General features: G+C 61.6%; 2 protein-coding genes across 2 annotated transcripts; both read right to left on the bottom strand.

Moving 5' to 3' along the window:
- Nucleotides 1–6,707: 6,707 nt before the first annotated feature.
- Snai1 (snail family transcriptional repressor 1) lies at nucleotides 6,708–10,599 on the bottom strand. The gene is made up of 3 exons (XM_069989985.1): nucleotides 10,518–10,599; nucleotides 9,616–10,152; nucleotides 6,708–7,479 (listed from the first exon to the last, which is right to left on the bottom strand). The coding sequence occupies exons 1-3, from the start codon at nucleotides 10,597–10,599 to the stop codon at nucleotides 7,295–7,297; spliced, it is 804 nt and encodes a 267-aa protein (XP_069846086.1). The 3' UTR covers nucleotides 6,708–7,294.
- An 85-nt stretch (nucleotides 10,600–10,684) lies between these two features.
- Nucleotides 10,685–16,810, bottom strand: LOC138805161 (basic salivary proline-rich protein 2-like). Its single transcript, XM_069989746.1, has 2 exons — nucleotides 16,591–16,810; nucleotides 10,685–11,565 (listed from the first exon to the last, which is right to left on the bottom strand). Exons 1-2 carry the CDS (start codon nucleotides 16,808–16,810, stop codon nucleotides 10,685–10,687), a joined length of 1,101 nt encoding a protein of 366 aa, XP_069845847.1.
- Between the last annotated feature and the right edge of the window lie 879 nt (nucleotides 16,811–17,689).

The following is a 17,689-nucleotide window of genomic DNA, read 5'->3' as shown; positions in this document are numbered from 1 at the left end:
GGGGAGACGAGGCGGGGGGGCGGGGAAAACGAGGGGGGGAGGAGGAGGTGGGGGGGCGGGGGAGGAGGAGGGGGGAGCACCAGGCCCCAAGGGCAGAGTTCCTTCCCTGCCTCTGAGCATCGCCCAGGGCCTTCCTCTTTGATTTTATTTATGTGCCAGTCCTGGGGCTCGAACTTAGGGCCTGGGCGCTGTCCCTGAGCTTCTTTTGCTCAAGGCGAGCGCTCTGCCACTGAGCCACCTTCCCAGCCCCATTTCCAGCTTTTTGTGGTTCCCTGGAGATGAGAGCCTCGTGGATTTTCCCACCTGGGCTGGCTTTGAGCCGAGATCACAGATTTCAGCCTCCTGAGCCGCTGGGGTGACAGGCGTGAGCCGCCGCGTCCGGCCCTCTGGTTTCTTTCTGGTTTTTCTTGCTGTGGTGCTGGGGCCGGAGCCTGGAGTCGGGTACATGACGGGGTTCTGTGTGCCCAGGCCTGGTTTGCAGGGAGGGAGGGGTGCACTGGGGCTGGGGACGCCAGGCCTGGGGGTCTTTAGGCCACGCAGCCTCCAGACTGAGGGATGAGAACCCAGGGCCTGAAACAATGGGCATCCGCTGCCGCCGGCCGCCGTCTGCCACACGGGCAAGCCGCTTCCTATGTCCTGGTAACGGGCAGGACCGCGGCCGGGGCCCCGAGGCCACTATCCCCAGGGGCAGGAAGCCGCCAAGCCCGGACAAGTGCTTCCTCACCGAATCCACCCCACCTGAGGAAGAAGGTGGATGAGGAAGTAGAGGCCAGAGAGGGCAAGCCACCTGCCAGAGCTCACACAGCAGTAGGCCATAGAGCAGATAGGAATCTGGCAGGAAGGCTCGGTACCATCTTGCCTGAGGCTCCTTGGGAATGATTCCAGACTATCGGTGTGGTCCTGAAACGCTGAGGATTGCCACATCCTCTGCCTGGCTGAATCTTTCTGGAATTTACTTGCTGAAAAGCGCAGCCCCGGCCTCTCCCTCTGCGTGGCCTCCGTGTGCGAAGCGGCCATTTCCAGCCCTGCACCGGGCCTGGCCCGGCCACCTTGCTCATGGGTACCTGGCACCTGCTCACCCCTGACCCCAGGACTGCACCAGCTGCACCCAGAAGAAACGCAAGCCAGGTCCGGCTCACCCCAAAGCTCCTCCAGGGGGACTCCCCAGGCCTCCCCTGGGCTCAGGAGCCGGCGATAGAGGCTCGCGATCTCCACGGCCCTGGTAAACCTGCCGAACTCGGCTGCGGCCACCAGCAGTCAACCAGATCCAGCTCCTCAAAAAGACGTGTGGGCCGGCACTACTCAGGAGGCTGAGACCTTAGGATCGAGGTTCAAAGCCAGCCTGGGTAGGGAAGTCTGAGACTCTTAACTCCAATGAACCACCAGAAAACCGGAAGTGGCGCTGTGGCTCAAGAGGTAGAGTGCTCGCCTTGAGTACAAAAGCACAAAGAAAAGGAAGGGAAAGGAAAGAGAGGGGAGGGGAGGGGAGGGAGGGGGAGAGAGAGAGGGGAGGGGAGGGGAGGGGAGGGGAGGGGAGGGGAGGGGAGGGGAGGGGAGGGGAGGACCTCAAGCTCCATCCGGGAAGTTGTGGAGTGGTTTGGTTTGGAGATGAAATCTTCATGGCTGATCGGCAGGGTGTGAAGGCATCATGGTGGCCCAGGGCTGGCCAGGGGCAAAGGAGGCCAGGGAAGGCTGGGGGGGGGGGGGAGGCCAGGGGGATGTGGGGGGGAGGCAGGGGGAGAGGCCGGGGGGAAGTTGGGGGGAGGCCAGGGAGGCCAGAGGGGAGGCTAGAGGGGGAGGCTGGGGAGGTGCGGGTGGGGGGCATGGGGAGGCCAGAGGGGAGTTGGGGGGGGAGGCCGGGGAAGAGGTGGGTGGAGGCTGGGGAGGAGGCGGGGGCGGGAGAGGCTGGGGGGGCAATGGGGAGGCCAGAGGGGAGGCGGGGAAGGCTGGGGAGGAGGTGGGGGGCTGGGGAGGCTGGGGAGGAGGTGGGGGCGGGGGCTGGGGAGGCGGGGATGGGGGGGAGGCTGGGGGGAGGCGGGGGACAGAGCCGGGAGCAGCGCAGCTCTTCCCAGGCTCCTTCCTCTGGCTGTAGGATAAAGCCATCCTGCATCCCGGGCGCTGCTTGCCTGTCATCAGCGCAGGCGGGGGTGGGGGGTGGGGGGTGGGGGGGAGCAGGAGGAGGGGAAGAGGGGGGAGACAGCGTGTCTCCCCCAAACCCCCACACGGTGAGCATCCCTGTGCCCCCCAGTGCCCCAGGCGGGGGCAGGGCTGGCACTGTGGGGTACACACACACACACACACATGCAGGCAAAGGGAAGTCTGGCAGGTAGTGGTCTGCCAGGGCTGCACGGAACCCCCCTACCAGGCTGGGCCCCCCTTTCCCACCACTCCGCTCACAGCCCTCACCTCACGCTGCCCAGGCCCAGGGCTGGGGAAACAGAGCAGCACATGCAGGAGGCCAGCAGCAGGGACAACAGACTCAGAAGGACCCAAGGTGCGTGGCGCGGTGTGATGCTGGCGGCACCCACCTCTCTGAGACACGTTGCTTTCCAAAGGGTGTGCGTGTGAGCATGCGAGCATGCGTACCGGCCCTGGGGCTTGAACTCAGGGCCCGGGCGCTGTCCCTGAGCTTTGTGTTCAAGGCTGGTGCTCTCTCACTTGAGCCACAACTCCACTTCTGGTTTTTGTTTTTCTTTTTGGTGGTTAACTAGAGAGTTTAATAATTAGAGTCTCATGGATTCTACTGCCCAGGCTGGCTTTGAACCCCAATCCTTGGGTCTCAGCCTCCTGAGTAGCTAGGACTCCAGGCATGAGCCACCGAGCCCGGCTTTCTTGAGCCCCAGCCCTGCCTTTTGTTAAGTCTGGGGCCAAGGTCCCGTGTCCCACCCAGGCTGGGCAGCTTGGGGGGGGGGCGGGATTACAGGCTCCTCAAGCTTCATAGTCTCATTTTTCCTTTTTTTGTTTTTAATGAACAAAAAACAGATTCCCATAACATGTCTAACATTGAGCGTCAGAAGCCCCGGAGAGCGAGGCCTGCCGCTCCCAGCCAAGCCGCCCACACCCCGCCCAGGGAACCCCTGAGAGCTGCCCGGGCCACTAATAGGCCCCAGATGTGCCCAGAGGTGGCCGGGCTGCGAGACAGCCCGCCTGGATGCTCACACGGACCCTTTACAGCCCTTGATTTCCTGGAGTCATTTTAGAGCAAATCGGGGGGCGGGGGGGGGATCTAATGTCCAGGCCAGACCCTGTGTCCCGCCGGCCGGGCCCCCACTGGGCCTCAGCGCCCAGCTGCCCAACACAGGGGCCAGCTCTTGGGGAGGAAGCCAATGGCCAAAGTGGACAGGGATGGAGGGGTCGCAGCTCTCCAGGGTCAAGGCCACCCAGGTGACAGCCCGTGTGGTGGCAATCAATGTAAGCTGATGCCCAGCCAGGGTGAGGGTTTGGGGGGATGCAGGAGCGGTTTGGACAAGGAGAACTGGCGCCACACCCCGACCCACAGCTGTGTCTCAGCACAGCAGCACCCGGGGACATAGGCGCAGCACCGGCCTGGTGAGGAACCGGCAACTCAGAACAGGCAAACGGAACAAGACGAGGACGTGGGGGCCCATCCCGGGTCAGAGCCCTCCCCAAATGCTGCTGCCATGCCGGGTCAGTCACCATGGATGACTGAGCCCAGGGTGGGTGGGAATGCACCCGTGAGGCCCCGAGTTCAATCCCAGGGTGCAGAAACCTGTGATCCCAGCACTCAGGAGGAGGATGTCAGAAGACCGAGAGTTTGAGGCCAGCCTGAGCCATGTAGTGACCCTGTCTCAAAAACTTGTCTGGTGGGGGCTGGGAAGGCGGCTCAGTGGTAGAGCGCTTGCCTTGCATGCATGAGGCGAGGCCCTGGGTTCCATTCCTTAGCACCATGTAAGCAGAAAAAGCCAGAAGTGCTGCTATGGCTCAAGTGGTAGAGCGCTAGCCTTGAGCTAAAGAGCTGAGGGACAGTGCTCAGGGTCTCCCCCCCCCAAAAAAAAAAAAGAAATTAAGAAATTGTCAGGTGGAATGAGGGAAGGGGTGACATTGTCCAAAAAGAAATGCACTCTTTTTGTTGTTGTTGTTGGTTGTGGGGCTTGAACTCTGGGCCTGGGCACTGTCTCTGAGCTCTTCAGCTCAAGGCCAGTGTTCTACCAATTTAGTCACTTCTAGTTTTCTGGTGGTCAGTTGGAGATAAGAGTCTCATTGACTTTCCTGCCCGGACTGGCTTTGAACCATGATCCTCAGATCTCAGCCTCCTGAGTAGCTAGGATGACAGGTGTAGCCACCAGCACCCAGCAGAGATGCACTCTGCCTGACTTATGCAACTATAACCCCCTTGTATATCACCTTTATAATAACAAGAACAAATTAAACTTAAAAACCTTATCAGGTACCAGGGGCTCACACCCATCATCCTAGCCTTACCTATTCAGGAAGCTGAGATCTAAGAATCACAGCCTCTTACCTCCAATGAACCATCAAAAAACCAGAAGTAGAGCTGTGGCTCAAGTAGTAGAGCTCAGCCTTGAGTAAAAAAAAGCTCAGGGAGGGGCTGGGAAGGTGGCTCAGTGGTAGAGTGCTTGCCTTACGTGCATGAGGCCCTGGGTTTGATTCCTCAACACCACATAAGCAGAAAAGCTGGGAGTGGTAGAGCGCTTGCCTTGAGCTGAAGAGCTGAGGGACAGCGCCCAGGCCCAGAGTTTACCCATGACCGACAAAAAAAGCTCAGGAAGCACTTAGGCCTGAGTTCAAGCCCCAGTAGCAGCACACATGTGCGTGCGCACACACACACACACACACACACCTCACTTTCCCCCCTGCCCCCATCACGCATTTCCCCCCCCCCATTCCTCCCCAGGGACCCACTTTCATTGGCTGTCTGGCTGAGCTGTGTCTGTGCTGCGGGCCGGGCAGTGGCATCCACTGGTCTCCCAGCCAGGAGCTCCACGGCTGGGGCACAAACCCAGACACAGCCGTGGGCCAGGGCACTGTCACCTGTCCCCACACACTTCCTCCTCCCTGACCCTAAACCCTGCCCCCTCCCCCAGATGAATAGCCTCAGCAAGAAAGGCCTGGGGCCGGCCTCCAAGCGGGGACAAATGGATCGCGGTTCAAAGCCAGCCCGGGCAAGAAAGACCATGAGACTCCTATCTCCAATAAACCACCAGAAAACCGGAAGTGGCGCTGTAGCTCAAGTGGTAGAGCGCTCGCCTTGAGCTGAAGAGCTGAGGGACAGCGCCCAGGCCCAGAGTTCAAGCCCCACGACCGACAAAAAAAAAAAAAAAAAAAAAAAATGCCACCTCCCAGCCCAGATGTCAGAGCAGAGCCGGGTCCTCCTGGGCCCCGCCCGGCCCCTGCCTTGCTCCTCGCAGCCTCCCCCAGCTCTCTTGGTCCCCGTCCAGGCCGTGGTGGAACGGCAGTCCTCCCAGGGCTCAGGAAGCCCGGGGGCTGCTCTCCAACCTCCCAGCCTCCACCAGCATGGTGGGGGAGAGACGCTGACTTAATCCCTCCCCCAGCACAGGGGCGGGGGGGGGGGCAGTTGTCCCCCAGGGCTGAGACCTGGGCCAATATGCCCAGTGCCACAGTGTGACACCGAGTGAGTGAACGAGCAAATGACACCTCATCTCGGTCTGGGCAGGAAGCAGGCTTTTCCCCATTCCAGAGGCAGAAGCTGGGGAGGGGTGGGGGGGGCTGCTTGCTCCGGTACTGGGAGCGTGAGCCAGCCCTACCTGAAGTCCAGCGTGACTGGGCTCAGGTAGCTCAGGCTGGGGTGACCTCAGGCCAGCCTCCCAGAGGCCGGTCCCGCGGGGCCTGTATGAGGTCATTCACTCCATAGCCTCAGCACCCACTGGGGGACCTTCTGACCCACAGGGGCCCACAGGGCCTGGGACACAGTCGGCCCTCAGCCCCCCCAACTTCCTTCTGGGACGCCAACCACAATTTGGTGATTGTCAGAGAACATTTTTCTCCCCCCTTTGGAGAGGAAAGCTGCAAGCCATTAAGGGCTGCTCCGGCCTGCGGGTCACCATTTCCTGTTTAGAAGAAAGACTCATCTCTCCCTTGGAGCCTGGAGCCCTCCCCCCTCCCCCGACCCTCCCACCCCCGCCGCCGCCGGTCCCGCCCCCATCCCGGCCTGACTGGGCTGAGCTGGGGCGCAGCCTGCCCGGGACGCCCCGCAGGAAACTGGCACCTTTGGCACCTTTTGTCCTCAGCAAGGACACTCATTTTCTGCTGGCCCCAGGAGGCCCCCCGAGGTGACATCAGCAGCAGCAGCGGCCAGCCGTGATTGCCCTAAGCCGGGCAGGCGGCCGGCCCCCCATCCGAGCAGGAAGTCCGGTGACCCCTACCCTCTGGCCCGGCTTCTCACCCTCCTGGCTCCAGCCGGCCAATTTCCTGGCATCAAAGGCCATTTGGTACCCAGCAGCCAGACGAGGTGTGGGCCTGCCTGACAGAGGCCCAGGGGGCAGGAAGGACGGCCGGAAGCCCGCCCAGGGGCGCACAGCCACGGCCAGCTGTGGCCCTGTGGCCTGTTTGGATCCAGTGTCTCCTTCCAGGCCGCGGCGGCCAGGGGCTGCCACTCCCCGCCAGGCAGGACCCAGCTCCACGGCCTCTGCCCTTCCATTAGTGCCCGCCCCGTAACCACCCCGCGGGGCCAGGGAACGCTGCTAACATATAAATTAACCACTTTATTGAACATCAATAAACTGTATATATAACTATACAAAATGTTTCCTCAATACAAAAAATGCTGCTTGTAATATAAATACCAGTGTACCTTTAAAAATGTAAACATCTTCCTCCCACACCTGTGGGTCCCAGAGCGGGTCTGGGGCCTTGGGGCCAGGCTGTGGCCCCTGGACAGGACAGGCTGAGGGCTGTCACTCAGTTCCTGAGAGTAAACCAGGTGTCACCGTGACACACAGGGGCCACCCCCAGGCTAGGCGGCCTCCTGCCCACTCCTGTCCCACGATCGCTGCATAGTTGCACCCAGGAAGGTGGCTTGAGGGTTCCTGGGGGGAGGGAAGGGGAGAGTGGGGTCCCCTGAGTGGAGTGGGAGTGTCCTGGTCCAGTCTGATGGCTTCTGTAGCTGGAAAGCGGCTGCAGCTGACAGCTCAGGATGTGCAAACCCAGCGGGCCTGGGCCTGCGTGAGTGGCTCCACAGTGGCGGGTGGGTGGGCAGCCACCCTCCAAGGCCAGGGCAGAGGTTGGAGCCAGAGTCCTGTGGGCCACACAGCAGCTCCAGAGCCTCGGGAGCCTCTGGCCCAGGCAGGGAGAGTCAGCGGGGGCCCGCGGTGCAGCCGGACGCCTGGTGCTTGTGGAGCAGGGACATGCGGGAGAAGGCGCGGCCGCAGGCAGGGCACTGGTACTTCTTCACGTCCGAGTGCGTCTGCAGGTGCGCGCGCAGGTTGGAGCGGTCGGCGAAGGCCCGGCTGCAGTGTGAGCAGGAGAAGGGCTTCTCGCCTGGGGAGAGGGCAGAGCGCAGGGGTGGGGGGTGAGGCGCCGGGAGAGTCCCACGGCCCAGGGAAGCGGCCGTGTCCGGGGCCTCTCTTCTCGCCTTGGGGAGTCAGGACCGTGACTAAGCGCAGGCCATGCATCCTCACACCCCGCAGGTGCAGAGGGGCCCCACAAACAGACTACTGACTCACTCCACAGGCACGCGATCCTCCTGCACGCCTCGCAGTAGGGAGGGGGAAACTGAGGCACAGAAGCCCAGTGGCATCTCCAGGACCCCCCAGCAGGTCCCAGGCCTTGAGCAAGGCAAGGCCCTTGTGGCCATTACTTTATTGTCTTTGGGGCCCAAGTTAGAGGGGCAGACTTCCAGGGTCCCCCCTCCCCACCTCAGCACTGGCTGGGCTGCGCCTCAGACAAACCCGTCCGGCAGGAGCCCCAGGCACAGGCCTGAGCCTCAGCTTGGGACCCCAAAGTCTGTGGCCCTGGACAAGGTGTGTGAAGTCTCCCAGGTGCGAACCATGCAGAAAGTGTTCCGTAAGCACTCACAAGACATCCCCATGAGCCAGCACAAAACCAGAACTGGAAGTGTGGCTCACGTGGTGGCGCTCCAGCCAGCTACTGAGCACTAAGAACACAGGCCGCAGCGTTGAGCTCAAGCCTCAGCACAGGCACCACACAGAACAGCCCAAAAGACTGCCAAGGACCCTGGAGCCAGCCCCTGCCCCAGCCAGGAGTAATCAAAACTCATCAGAGAAACATCTACTGAGCTCCTACGGGGCCAAGCACCGCTCTAACATTCAACATCCTTCCAGGCCAGTGCTGGAATGCAGGACCAGCTGGCAAAGAATCGCCAAGGCCTAGCGGGTGTGGCCAGGCGGGACCGTCCCAGGGGACCGCAGGGTGGGAGGCCGCCACCTTAGGGTGGGAGCCCTGGTGGGGGGGGGGGGCCGCTGCAGGCCTCCCACCCAGTCATTAGTTGACAGTCAACTAAAGGCTTGTGGAGCACATGGCACCCTGTCGCGACCCCCCCATTCCCTCCGCCCCTCAGCCGCCTTTCTGGTGCTCCTGGCAAGTGTGAAATCGGCACCAGGCCGGCGGGGACAAAGGGGGGCACCGTACATGCGATACCCCCGGATTAAAAGGGCCTGTCACACCATGGGCAGCAGCTGCGGCGGGAACAGGTGCGGGCACCACTGCCCGGTGCACCTGCTCCTCTCCCCCCACTGTGCCTAACCATTAAGCACACAATGGGGTCCAGGAGGATGGGCGCATGTCAATGGGGGCTGAGGGAGCCGTGCCTTTGCATTCAAATAATGTCTGTGTGGGAGGGCAGGACTGGGGCCCCCAGAGCACCCCAAGGGCTTGACTCCCTCTCCAAATGGAGTCCCCTTTGTTGGACCTTTACAGGTTGCGCTATGTGTGCATTCAGTAGAAGAACGCACGGGGGGGGGGGCTTCGTCCACGGGGTGCCAGGCCCGAAGACTGCTCAGGTCAGCCACCTGAGCCAACTGTGGCCCTCGGGCGCCTGACTCAGGACGGAGCTGTGACCCTGGGCCTTCTTCCTCCACAGGCTCTCTCTAAACGCCCCCCCCCCAACATTCTCCACCATTCAGGTTCTGAAGGGGCAGCTGCCAGGCCTCAGCACAAAGTTCCGCATTGTTTTTGAACCACTCCATGTGGCATGGGCCTGGGCCGGGTGGGAAGGGATCCTGGCAACAGGGGCTGTGCGGGGATTCCCCACCTTCAGCTCTGCCATCCCTCAGGCCTGAACAGGCCCACCCAGGGCTACCGGCACTTTCTGGAAGCCCTGTGCCTGGGTTCTGGGCATGCACTCTTCCTGGGTGCCTGCTCTATACCCCCCCCAGCCCCAGGGTGTTGGCCAGGCAGGAGCGGGGCACAGGTGGGGAAGGTGGGCGCATCCTGTGCGGCAGGAAACAACAAGGTGTCACGGGCTCCTTCTCGGATCTGCAGGGCAGGGTGGAAAGGCACCGACCCTACACCCTGCTCTCTGACACCCTGCCCCTGCCCTCCGCCAGGCCTACTTCTGACCAAACCCCCCTCCTTGGGCTGGAAGGGAGCTGGAGCCCCAGGCACGGCCAGGGGGGGGGGCGGGGGGGGAGAGGGGGGAGGCACAGGGACACTCACCGGTGTGGGTGCGGACGTGGCCCTGCAGCAACCAGGGCCTGGAAAAGGCCTTCCCACAGGTCCCGCACACGCAGGGCAGCGTGTGGCTGCGAATGTGCATCTTGAGGGCGCCCAGGCTGAGGTATTCCTTGTTGCAGTATTTGCAGTTGAAGGCCTTCCGGGCCTGGGGGTCCCTGGCCCCGGAGAGCCGGGGGTGGAGGGCCAGCTGCTTGGGCAGTTGGCCTAAGGCAGGGAAGGCGGCGTAGGCCTCGGCCTCCAGGGAAGAGGCGGAGGTGGAGGAGAAGGTGGACGCGGCCGGCGAGGGCGGGCTGGGCGGCTGCGAGCTCTTCCCGCTGTCCTCATCCGACAGGGAGGTCAGCTCCCGGGCCTTGGGGCTCTCTTGGGGCTCTGGGGTGCCCCAGTCCAGGGGCCGGGCCTGGGGTACCAGCAAGGAGTCCCAGATAAGCGTGGGCAGGGAGGCCGTGGGGTTGAGCACCTCGGGCGGCGGGATGGCGGCCAGCAGGTGAGCCTGGTCGTAGGGCTGCTGGAAGGTGAGCTCTGCGGGGAGAGAAGACAGGGCAGGGTCAGCTCGCAGTCCACCTCCGCCCCCCCGGGCCCGGGGCGAGGGGCGCAGGGGCGAGGGGCGCAGGGCGGCACCCCCGGGCCCGGGCCCCCCGCCCGCCCCACCGGCCCGGCCTCCACCCCGCCCCCACCCGGACTCCGGACTTCCCGGCCTCCCCTCGGCCGGGCCGGGCCGGGCCGGACCACCGCCGCCGCCGCCGCCGCCGCGACGCCGGCCTCCCCCCTCCCGTCGACCCCCGTCCACCTGCCCGCGCCCGCGGGCCCGGCCCGGCCTCCCCGGGACGCCCCGCCGCGACCGGCCCCCCCCCGGGCGCCCCCGCGCGCCCCCCGCGTCCGCTCACCCGGGGCCGAGTCCTGCAGCTCGCTGTAGTTGGGCTTCCGGCGGGGGTCGGAAGGCTTCCTGACCAGGAAGGAGCGCGGCATCGTGGCCGAGGGCGCCGGGGGTCCGCAGAGCTGCTCTCGCTGGGCCGGCTGCGGCGCGGTGCGCGCGGACGCGCGGCCAACCCCCTTAAGTACTCCACTGCGGGCGGGCGGGGCGGGCGGGGCGCGGCCACGCCCCTTTGTCAATAGCGCGCCAATCAAAGGCGCGCCTCGCGGGAGGCCACGCCCCAAGCAGGTGCGCCTGGGCGGGTGGGGCTCGCGCCGCGTGGCGCTGGGAGCCGGCTCGGGGTTCCTCGGCCGCCGGCTGCGCGGGCGGCGCCGGTCTCCCCGCGGCGGGCGGGCGGGCAGGCCGGCCGGCCGGGACGCGGGCGCAGCGGGTCTCCGCGGGGAGGGACCGCCGTGGCCGGCTGGACGGCCCCCTCCGGCCCGGGCCCGCGTCCCGGCGCCCCTGGCGCCCCCTGGCGGCGGCGCGGACGCCCACACCTGCGGAAATGGCTGGGCGGCGGCGCGGGCGCGGAGCGGCGTCCCGGGGCGGGGCGCGGGGGTCCACGCGGCTCCGGGGCCCGGCCCGTGCGTCTGGCTCACCGGGCACCGGGCTGACCGCCGCGGCGGGAGCCCACACGCCTGCGCTCTCCTCTCCCAGCCGGGCCTTGCCCACCCCAGGACCCCGGCACCTGCCGGCCGCCAGCCTCTCCCCGCTCGGCCTCGCCGGTGCTGAGACGCGGTGCAGGCCGCCTCGCGCGCCCCCTCCCCAAGGTCGCCGCCGCGGGGCCCGGTCCTCTCCCCGCAGGGCGCACCCCGCCCGCCGGCGCGGGGTCCCAGGCCAGCCTGGCCCGCTTGCCAAGATCCTCGTCTCCTGAACGAACGAACGGACGAATGAATGGATGAATCTCCAAAGGTCAAAGACAAAGGTTAAGGAACGGAGGCGGGAGCACGGGGGAGGCGGCAAGCTCGACGTGAGTGCTGGGCCGGGCCCGGCCGGGCCGGGGCTGCACCCCAGCGCGCCTCCTAAGGAGGGGACAGCTTTAAACTGGAGCCCTTTTCTTTTTCTTTTTTGGTTGGGCCTTGAACTCGGGGCCTGGGCGCCGTCCCTCAGCTCTTCCATTTGAGCCACAGCACCACTTCTGGTTTTCTGAGTGGTTTATTGGAGATAAGAGTCTCACCGACTCTCCTGCCTGGGCTGACTTTGAACTGTGATCCTCAGATCTCAGCCTCTGAGTAGCTAGGATTAGGCGTGAGCCACCAGCGCCAGGCTTCAATCCCTTTTCATATGAAGGATATTTTTTTTCTGTTTGAAAAAAATTATCTGTTATTACAAAGGTGATGTGGTATAACAGGGGTCACCGTTACGTAAGTCGGATATGAATGATATATTTCGAGCACGTGCGTTGATAGTTAACCTACAGAAGGTTCTGGGCCAATCTCCAGCACCACACACCAAAAGAAAAGGCTTTCTTTTGGAAATGAAGTCACTTTCTCAAGCAGGACCTCAGCCACCAAAGTCAAACCAAAGTCACCTGGTTCACTGATGCCGGACCCAACCCCACCCACAGCACTGCTGTTGTTTTGTGAAGCCCAGGTAGGCCTGGAACTCGATCCTCTCGCTTCAGGGCTGGATTACAGGTGGTGCCACCAGACTCAGCTGTCAGTACCTACTGTCTGGTCAAAGCAGGTAGTAGGAACTAAATCCATTGCTTGTTGGGGGGCTGCCAGCTGGAGTTTGCAAACCTCTCTGACCTCAGTTTCCCTAGGTAAGGAACAGGTGGCTTCTGTCTCCTGGAGAAGTAAGGACAAGGAAAGGAACACCTACTGTGGGGGCCTTACTAGCCAGCTTCCTTCAAAGGCTTGCAAGCACCTGCGAGGGGGAGGGGAGGGGAGGGGGAGGGGAGGCTGCCTTCCTCCCAGCCCCCTGCTTAGATCTGATTAACTTATCCGGCTGGGAGGCCTGGGTGGCAGCCGGGCCTTCCCAAGGTACCGCCATGGAAGGCATCGTCGGTCCTCTAGCCGGGAAACTCACAGGAAATCTCACTCCTTAGCAAGGCTGGCCTCAAACTCAAAAGTGCCTCTGAGGCTGCGGGTGGTGGCCCTGTGGAGGCTGCGGTGTCACGCCCTCCCACCACGCGGCCTCCTGGCCCTGAGCCTTCCTAGCCCGAGGCCTCCTGCCCTGGGTGCACAGGCCCCAGGCGTGGTCCTCCGGCGCCCTCTTCTGGCCGCCGCTTCCCCCTCGATGTCTGGGGTCTGGGTGAAACTGGCACAGGGGCTTCTGGCCTTCTGAGCTCATCTGACATGTCCAAAACCTCATGCATGCCTGCATTTTCTGTGGGTGCCTGTCCCTCGCTACAAGCAAAAAAGGTGACAAACAGACAAAGAAAGTACCCGTCCCAGGCCTCCAGCGCCTTTCCCTAAAGCCGATACTTCCCTCAGTGTCTTGTACCGCCCTGCAGATGGCCTTTAGTATCCACAGATACAGCTGGGAAGGCTGGTGAGTGTGTCCCTCTAATACCACGCAGAGACCACCACACTCACCAACACAGCTAAGAGTTACAGTGATTTGAGAATCATTTCCCTCATGTACACCAAGTTCCCTTAATAGTCTGGGCCATTATGGTTTGTTTGTCAGCCATGGGGCTTGAACTCAGGGCCTAGGCGTTGTCCCTGAGCTCTTTTGCCCAAGGCAAGAGCTCTACCCATTGTGCCACTTCTGGTTTTCTGGTGCTTAATTGGAGATAAGCGTCTCACAGGCTGGGCTGGCGTTAAAGGGTCATCTCAGATCTCAGCCTCCCGAGTAGCTAGGATTATTGAGCCACCTTCCCCTGCTTAGCCTGCTTTGTTTTTGAGGCAGAGTCTGTGCATTCCAGCTGGCCTCAAACTCCCTCTGGAGGTGTGAGCCACCACACTTAGATCATTTTGCACCCAGCTGGTTCTGTTTTTGTTTTTAAGACCTTGCTATTAACAGGCCACATGCTGAGTTGCACCTGCAAGTCTCCAATATTTTGCAGGACCGAAGACTTTGTTTGAAGATTTGTTGTTGCTAGCATACATTAGGTGTACAGGACCGTTTCATTGTGACATTTCCATGCTGCATACAATGTAACCCAATCAAACAGCCCTTTGCCCACTCTCCCTGCCCTGAAAAGGCGGTCTCAGGGCTCACTGTTGTTTTCATAAAGCCTGTGACCTATTCCCCCTCACACACCTTCCTCTGAAGACTCTTTTTTGCCTGTCCCGGGCCTTGAAATCAGGGCCTGGTCATTGAAGACTTTTTTTTTGCCAGTCATGGGGCCTGAACTCTGGGCCTAGGCACTGTCCCTGAGCTCTTCAGCCACTTGAGCCACAGCGCCACTTCCGGCTTTTTCTGCTTTATGTGTGCTGAGGAATCAAACCCAGAGCCTCATGCATGCAAGGCAAGCGCTCTACCACTGAGCCACCTTCCCAGCCCCTTAATTGAATTTTGTCATAATCCTATCATCTACCCAGCAAGGGGGCCTGAGGATGGCCACTGAGGTTCGATTATCATAAGTTTCAAGGCAATGTCAATAAATAGCCTACACACAGTCATTGTTTTTATTTTTGTCTTTAGCAATACTGGGGTAGAACCCAGACCTGGTGCTCACTAGGCTAGTGCTCTACCACAGAACCACTCCTCTGGTCTCATCAAACCATCTTTGCATCCCAGGTCAGAAGATATGTTATACAGAAAATAATGAGCCAGTGGCTCACGCCTGTAATCCTAGCTACTCAGGAGACTGAGATCTGAGGATCATAATTCAAAGCCAGCCATGGCAGTAAAGTCCATGAGATTTTTTTTTTTTTTGGTCCAGTCGTGGGGCCTGAAATCTGGGCCTGGGCGCTATCCCTCAGCTCTTCAGCTCAAGGCTAACGCTCTACCACTTGAGCCACAGTGCCACATCTGGCTTTTTTATTTTTGCTTATGTGGTGCTGAGGAATTGAACCCAGGGCCTCATGCATGCAAGACAAGCGCTCTGCCACTGAGCCACCTTCCCAGGCCTCCCCTCCCCCCCCTTCCCATGAGAGTCTTATCTCCAATAAACCACCAGAAAATTAGAAGTAGCGCTGTGGCTCAAGTGGTAGAGCACTAGCCTTGAGCTGAAGAACTGAGGGACAACGCCCAGGCCCAGAGTTCAAGCCCCACGACCACCACCAACAACAACAAAAATGTTGATAGGCTTGTCTAAATGTCCTCAGAAAAGGTTAAATTATAGCCTCACCAGCAAGGAGTTGAGGGCTCCTTCTCCAGAGTTGGCTAATAGAGGCTATTGTCTAACTTTTTATCTTTGCCTGACTGATAAGAGAAATCCACATCTCCTGCTTGGCAATCTAGGTTCTCGAGTTCAGGTTTTTGTTGCCTTCCCCCCCCCCCCCCCCAACTCATCTTGAGCAATTTTTTCCATACCCCAGAGCCATTTCCATTTCTCCATGTTCCAAACTAGTTTTCTAGTCCTTTGGGCTCAGGTTGAGCAACTTTGGATTTCTAAGCACCGGCTTTCTCAGGTTAACAGGTTGATTAGATCATGACTCAGGCATCACCTGAGCCCACCCTGGCTCAGAGTTTATCTTGACTTCGAGGAAAGGAGATTTTGTTCAGGGAGGTTCCATGGAGAATGGAGGCCCTACCTCTGCTTTCCTCCTTAATCTAGAAAACCTGTCCCAACGTCTCACCCTTGCCTGAAAACAGGCAGTGATGTAGCCTTGTGCCCCAGATGTAAGCTGTTTGCTGGCCAGCTTCAGAATCAGGGTCCAAGTGAGCTGGGTGGGGCCCAGAGCAGGTAGCCCGGAGCGAAGATGAGCCGGCCTTCCTCCTTCCCTGAGCACCGCCCGGCCACCACGTCCCCGGTGTAACCACCCTCGGCTCTGGAGCTCCCTCGGGGCCTGTCAATGCAGGGCCTGGCCATCCTGCCTAGCCAGGGAGAAAGCTCTGCATACAACAGACTGGAGCCACCTGGGTTCCAAAGGCTGCCAGATGAGGCTGGGAGTGGCCCTGAAGAGACTGGGGACTGGTCGCGCAGGCCATGCGGCAGCGGGATGGGCTCTTGCTCCATGCCCTTCTCACATGGCAATTTCCTTTCCTTCTTTAGCATCTGCAAGTGTTTCTCCTGCCTCCCACTCTCCAAGAAAAGCCACCGTTTTCCCTGGCACACAGGGGCCCTGTGGGATCTGGGCCCTTTAGCCCAGCAGAGGCCCCTGGCAGCCATCATGGACTGCACTACAAATGGCCCAGCCACCTGGCTCTGGCCTCCTAACTTTCCCCTCTCCAGGTCCCTCTCTTCCCTGTCCGGCCTGGGTCTCTCTTTTTTGGGTCTGTGATCACTTTTTTTTTTTCTCGGTCACGGGGCTTGAACTCTGGGCCTGGGCGCTGTCCCTCAGCTCTTCAGCTCAAGGTGAGTGCTCTGCCTCTTGAGCCACAGAGCCACTTCCGGTTTTCTAGTGGTTCATTGGAGGTAAGAGTCTCATGGACTTTCCTGCCCGGGCTGGCTTTGAACCTCAATCCTCAGATCTCAGCCTCCTGAGTAGCTAGGATGACAGGCCTGAGCCACTGGCACCTGGCTTTTTTTTTTTTTTTTTTTTTTAAATGTTGGTACTAGGGCTTGAACTCGGGGTCTGGGCACTGTCCTTCTGAGCTTATTCTGCTCAAGACTATTACTTGAGCCACAGCTCCATTGCTGGCTTTTTGGTGGTTACTTGGAGGTAGGACTCATGGCCAGGCTCCCTTCAGACCCTGAGCCTCACTCCGACCTCAGCCGCCTAAGGAGTAGGTTGACAGGTGTGAGCCGCCGGCGCCCAGCAGGATTCTAGTATAACAGGAAAAAAGCAGGGAGAAATGGACAAGGGAGGAAACATTTCCTGCTCGCAATACAAGAAACGAGGTAAAAACTAAAAGAAGGAAAAGAAAGCTGGAAGTGCCGGAGAACTGGGTCAGCTGGGTGGAGGACTCAGTCCCCAAGCAGAAGAGGAAGTTGTCTGAGACCTGGGCTGGCTGTGCAGAACTGGGCGGGGCGGTGGGCGGGGCTCTACCTGCGGGGCGGGCCCGCCGAGCGTCGCCACGCCCAGGGGGCGTGGCCTGGAGTTGTAGGCCGGGAGGGGCCCTCGGCCCGCGGCCTCTCCGTTCACCTCGCTGGGGCGGTGGGTGGGCCAAGGGGCCAGCGAGCCGCCCGTTCGCTGGGCGCGGCCCGCTTCCCACCTCCAAATACTCGCTGGTCTCCGAGCCGGTTCGCTTCAGTCCGTGGATTGTCATTGTGAGGTGATGGAGGCTGACAAGGCCCGAGCCGTGGGAGTGCGGCCTCCCTGCCGCGTCTTCCGCCCCTCCTCTCCCCCTCCGCCCCTTCCGTCCCCCCTCCGTCCATCCCGCCCCTGCCGCGTCTTCCATCCCCCCTCCATCCATCCCTCCCCCTCCGCCCCTTCCGTCCCCCCTCCGTCCATCCCGCCCCTGCAGCGTCTTCCGTCCCCCCTCCTCTCTCCGGCCCCCGCCGCATCTTCTGTCCCCCCTCCTCTCCCGCCCCCGCCGCATCTTCTGTCCCCCCTCCTCTCTCTCCCGCCCCTGCAGCGTCTTCCGTCCCCCCTCCGTCCATCCCTCCCCTGCAGCGTCTTCCGTCCCCCCTCCGTCCATCCCTCCCCTGCAGCGTCTTCCGTCCCCCCTCCTCTCCCGCCCCCGCCGCATCTTCTGTCCCCCCTCCTCTCTCCCGCCCCTGCAGCGTCTTCCGTCCCCCCTCCTCTCTCCCGCCCCTGCAGCGTCTTCCATCCCCCTCCTCTCTCCCACCCCTGCAGCGTCTTCTGTCCCCCCACTTCTCTTTCTCCCTCCTTGCAGCATCTTCCATCCCCCCTCCGTCCATCCCTCCCCTGCAGCGTCTTCTGTCCCCCCTCCTCTCTCCCTCCCCTGCAGTGTCTTCTGTCCCCCCTCTGTCCATCCCGCCCCTGCAGCGTCTTCCATCCCCCCTCCTCTCTCTCCCTCCTTGCAGCGTCTTCTGTCCCCCCTCCATCCATCCCGCCCCTGCAGCATCTTCTGTCCCCCCTCCTCTCCCTCCCTGCAGCGTCTTCCATCCCCCCTCCGTCCATCCCTCCCCTGCAGCGTCTTCCATCCCCCCTCCGTCGATCCCTCCCCTGCAGCGTCTTCCAT

Source organism: Dipodomys merriami, unplaced genomic scaffold, assembly GCF_024711535.1.
Source record: "Dipodomys merriami isolate MVZ:Mamm:240054 unplaced genomic scaffold, mDipMer1.0.p SCAF_39, whole genome shotgun sequence".
Taxonomy (NCBI): Eukaryota; Metazoa; Chordata; class Mammalia; order Rodentia; family Heteromyidae; genus Dipodomys; species Dipodomys merriami.
Note: the sequence above shows the minus strand (reverse complement) of the source record. Positions and strands in the feature narration are given on the sequence as shown.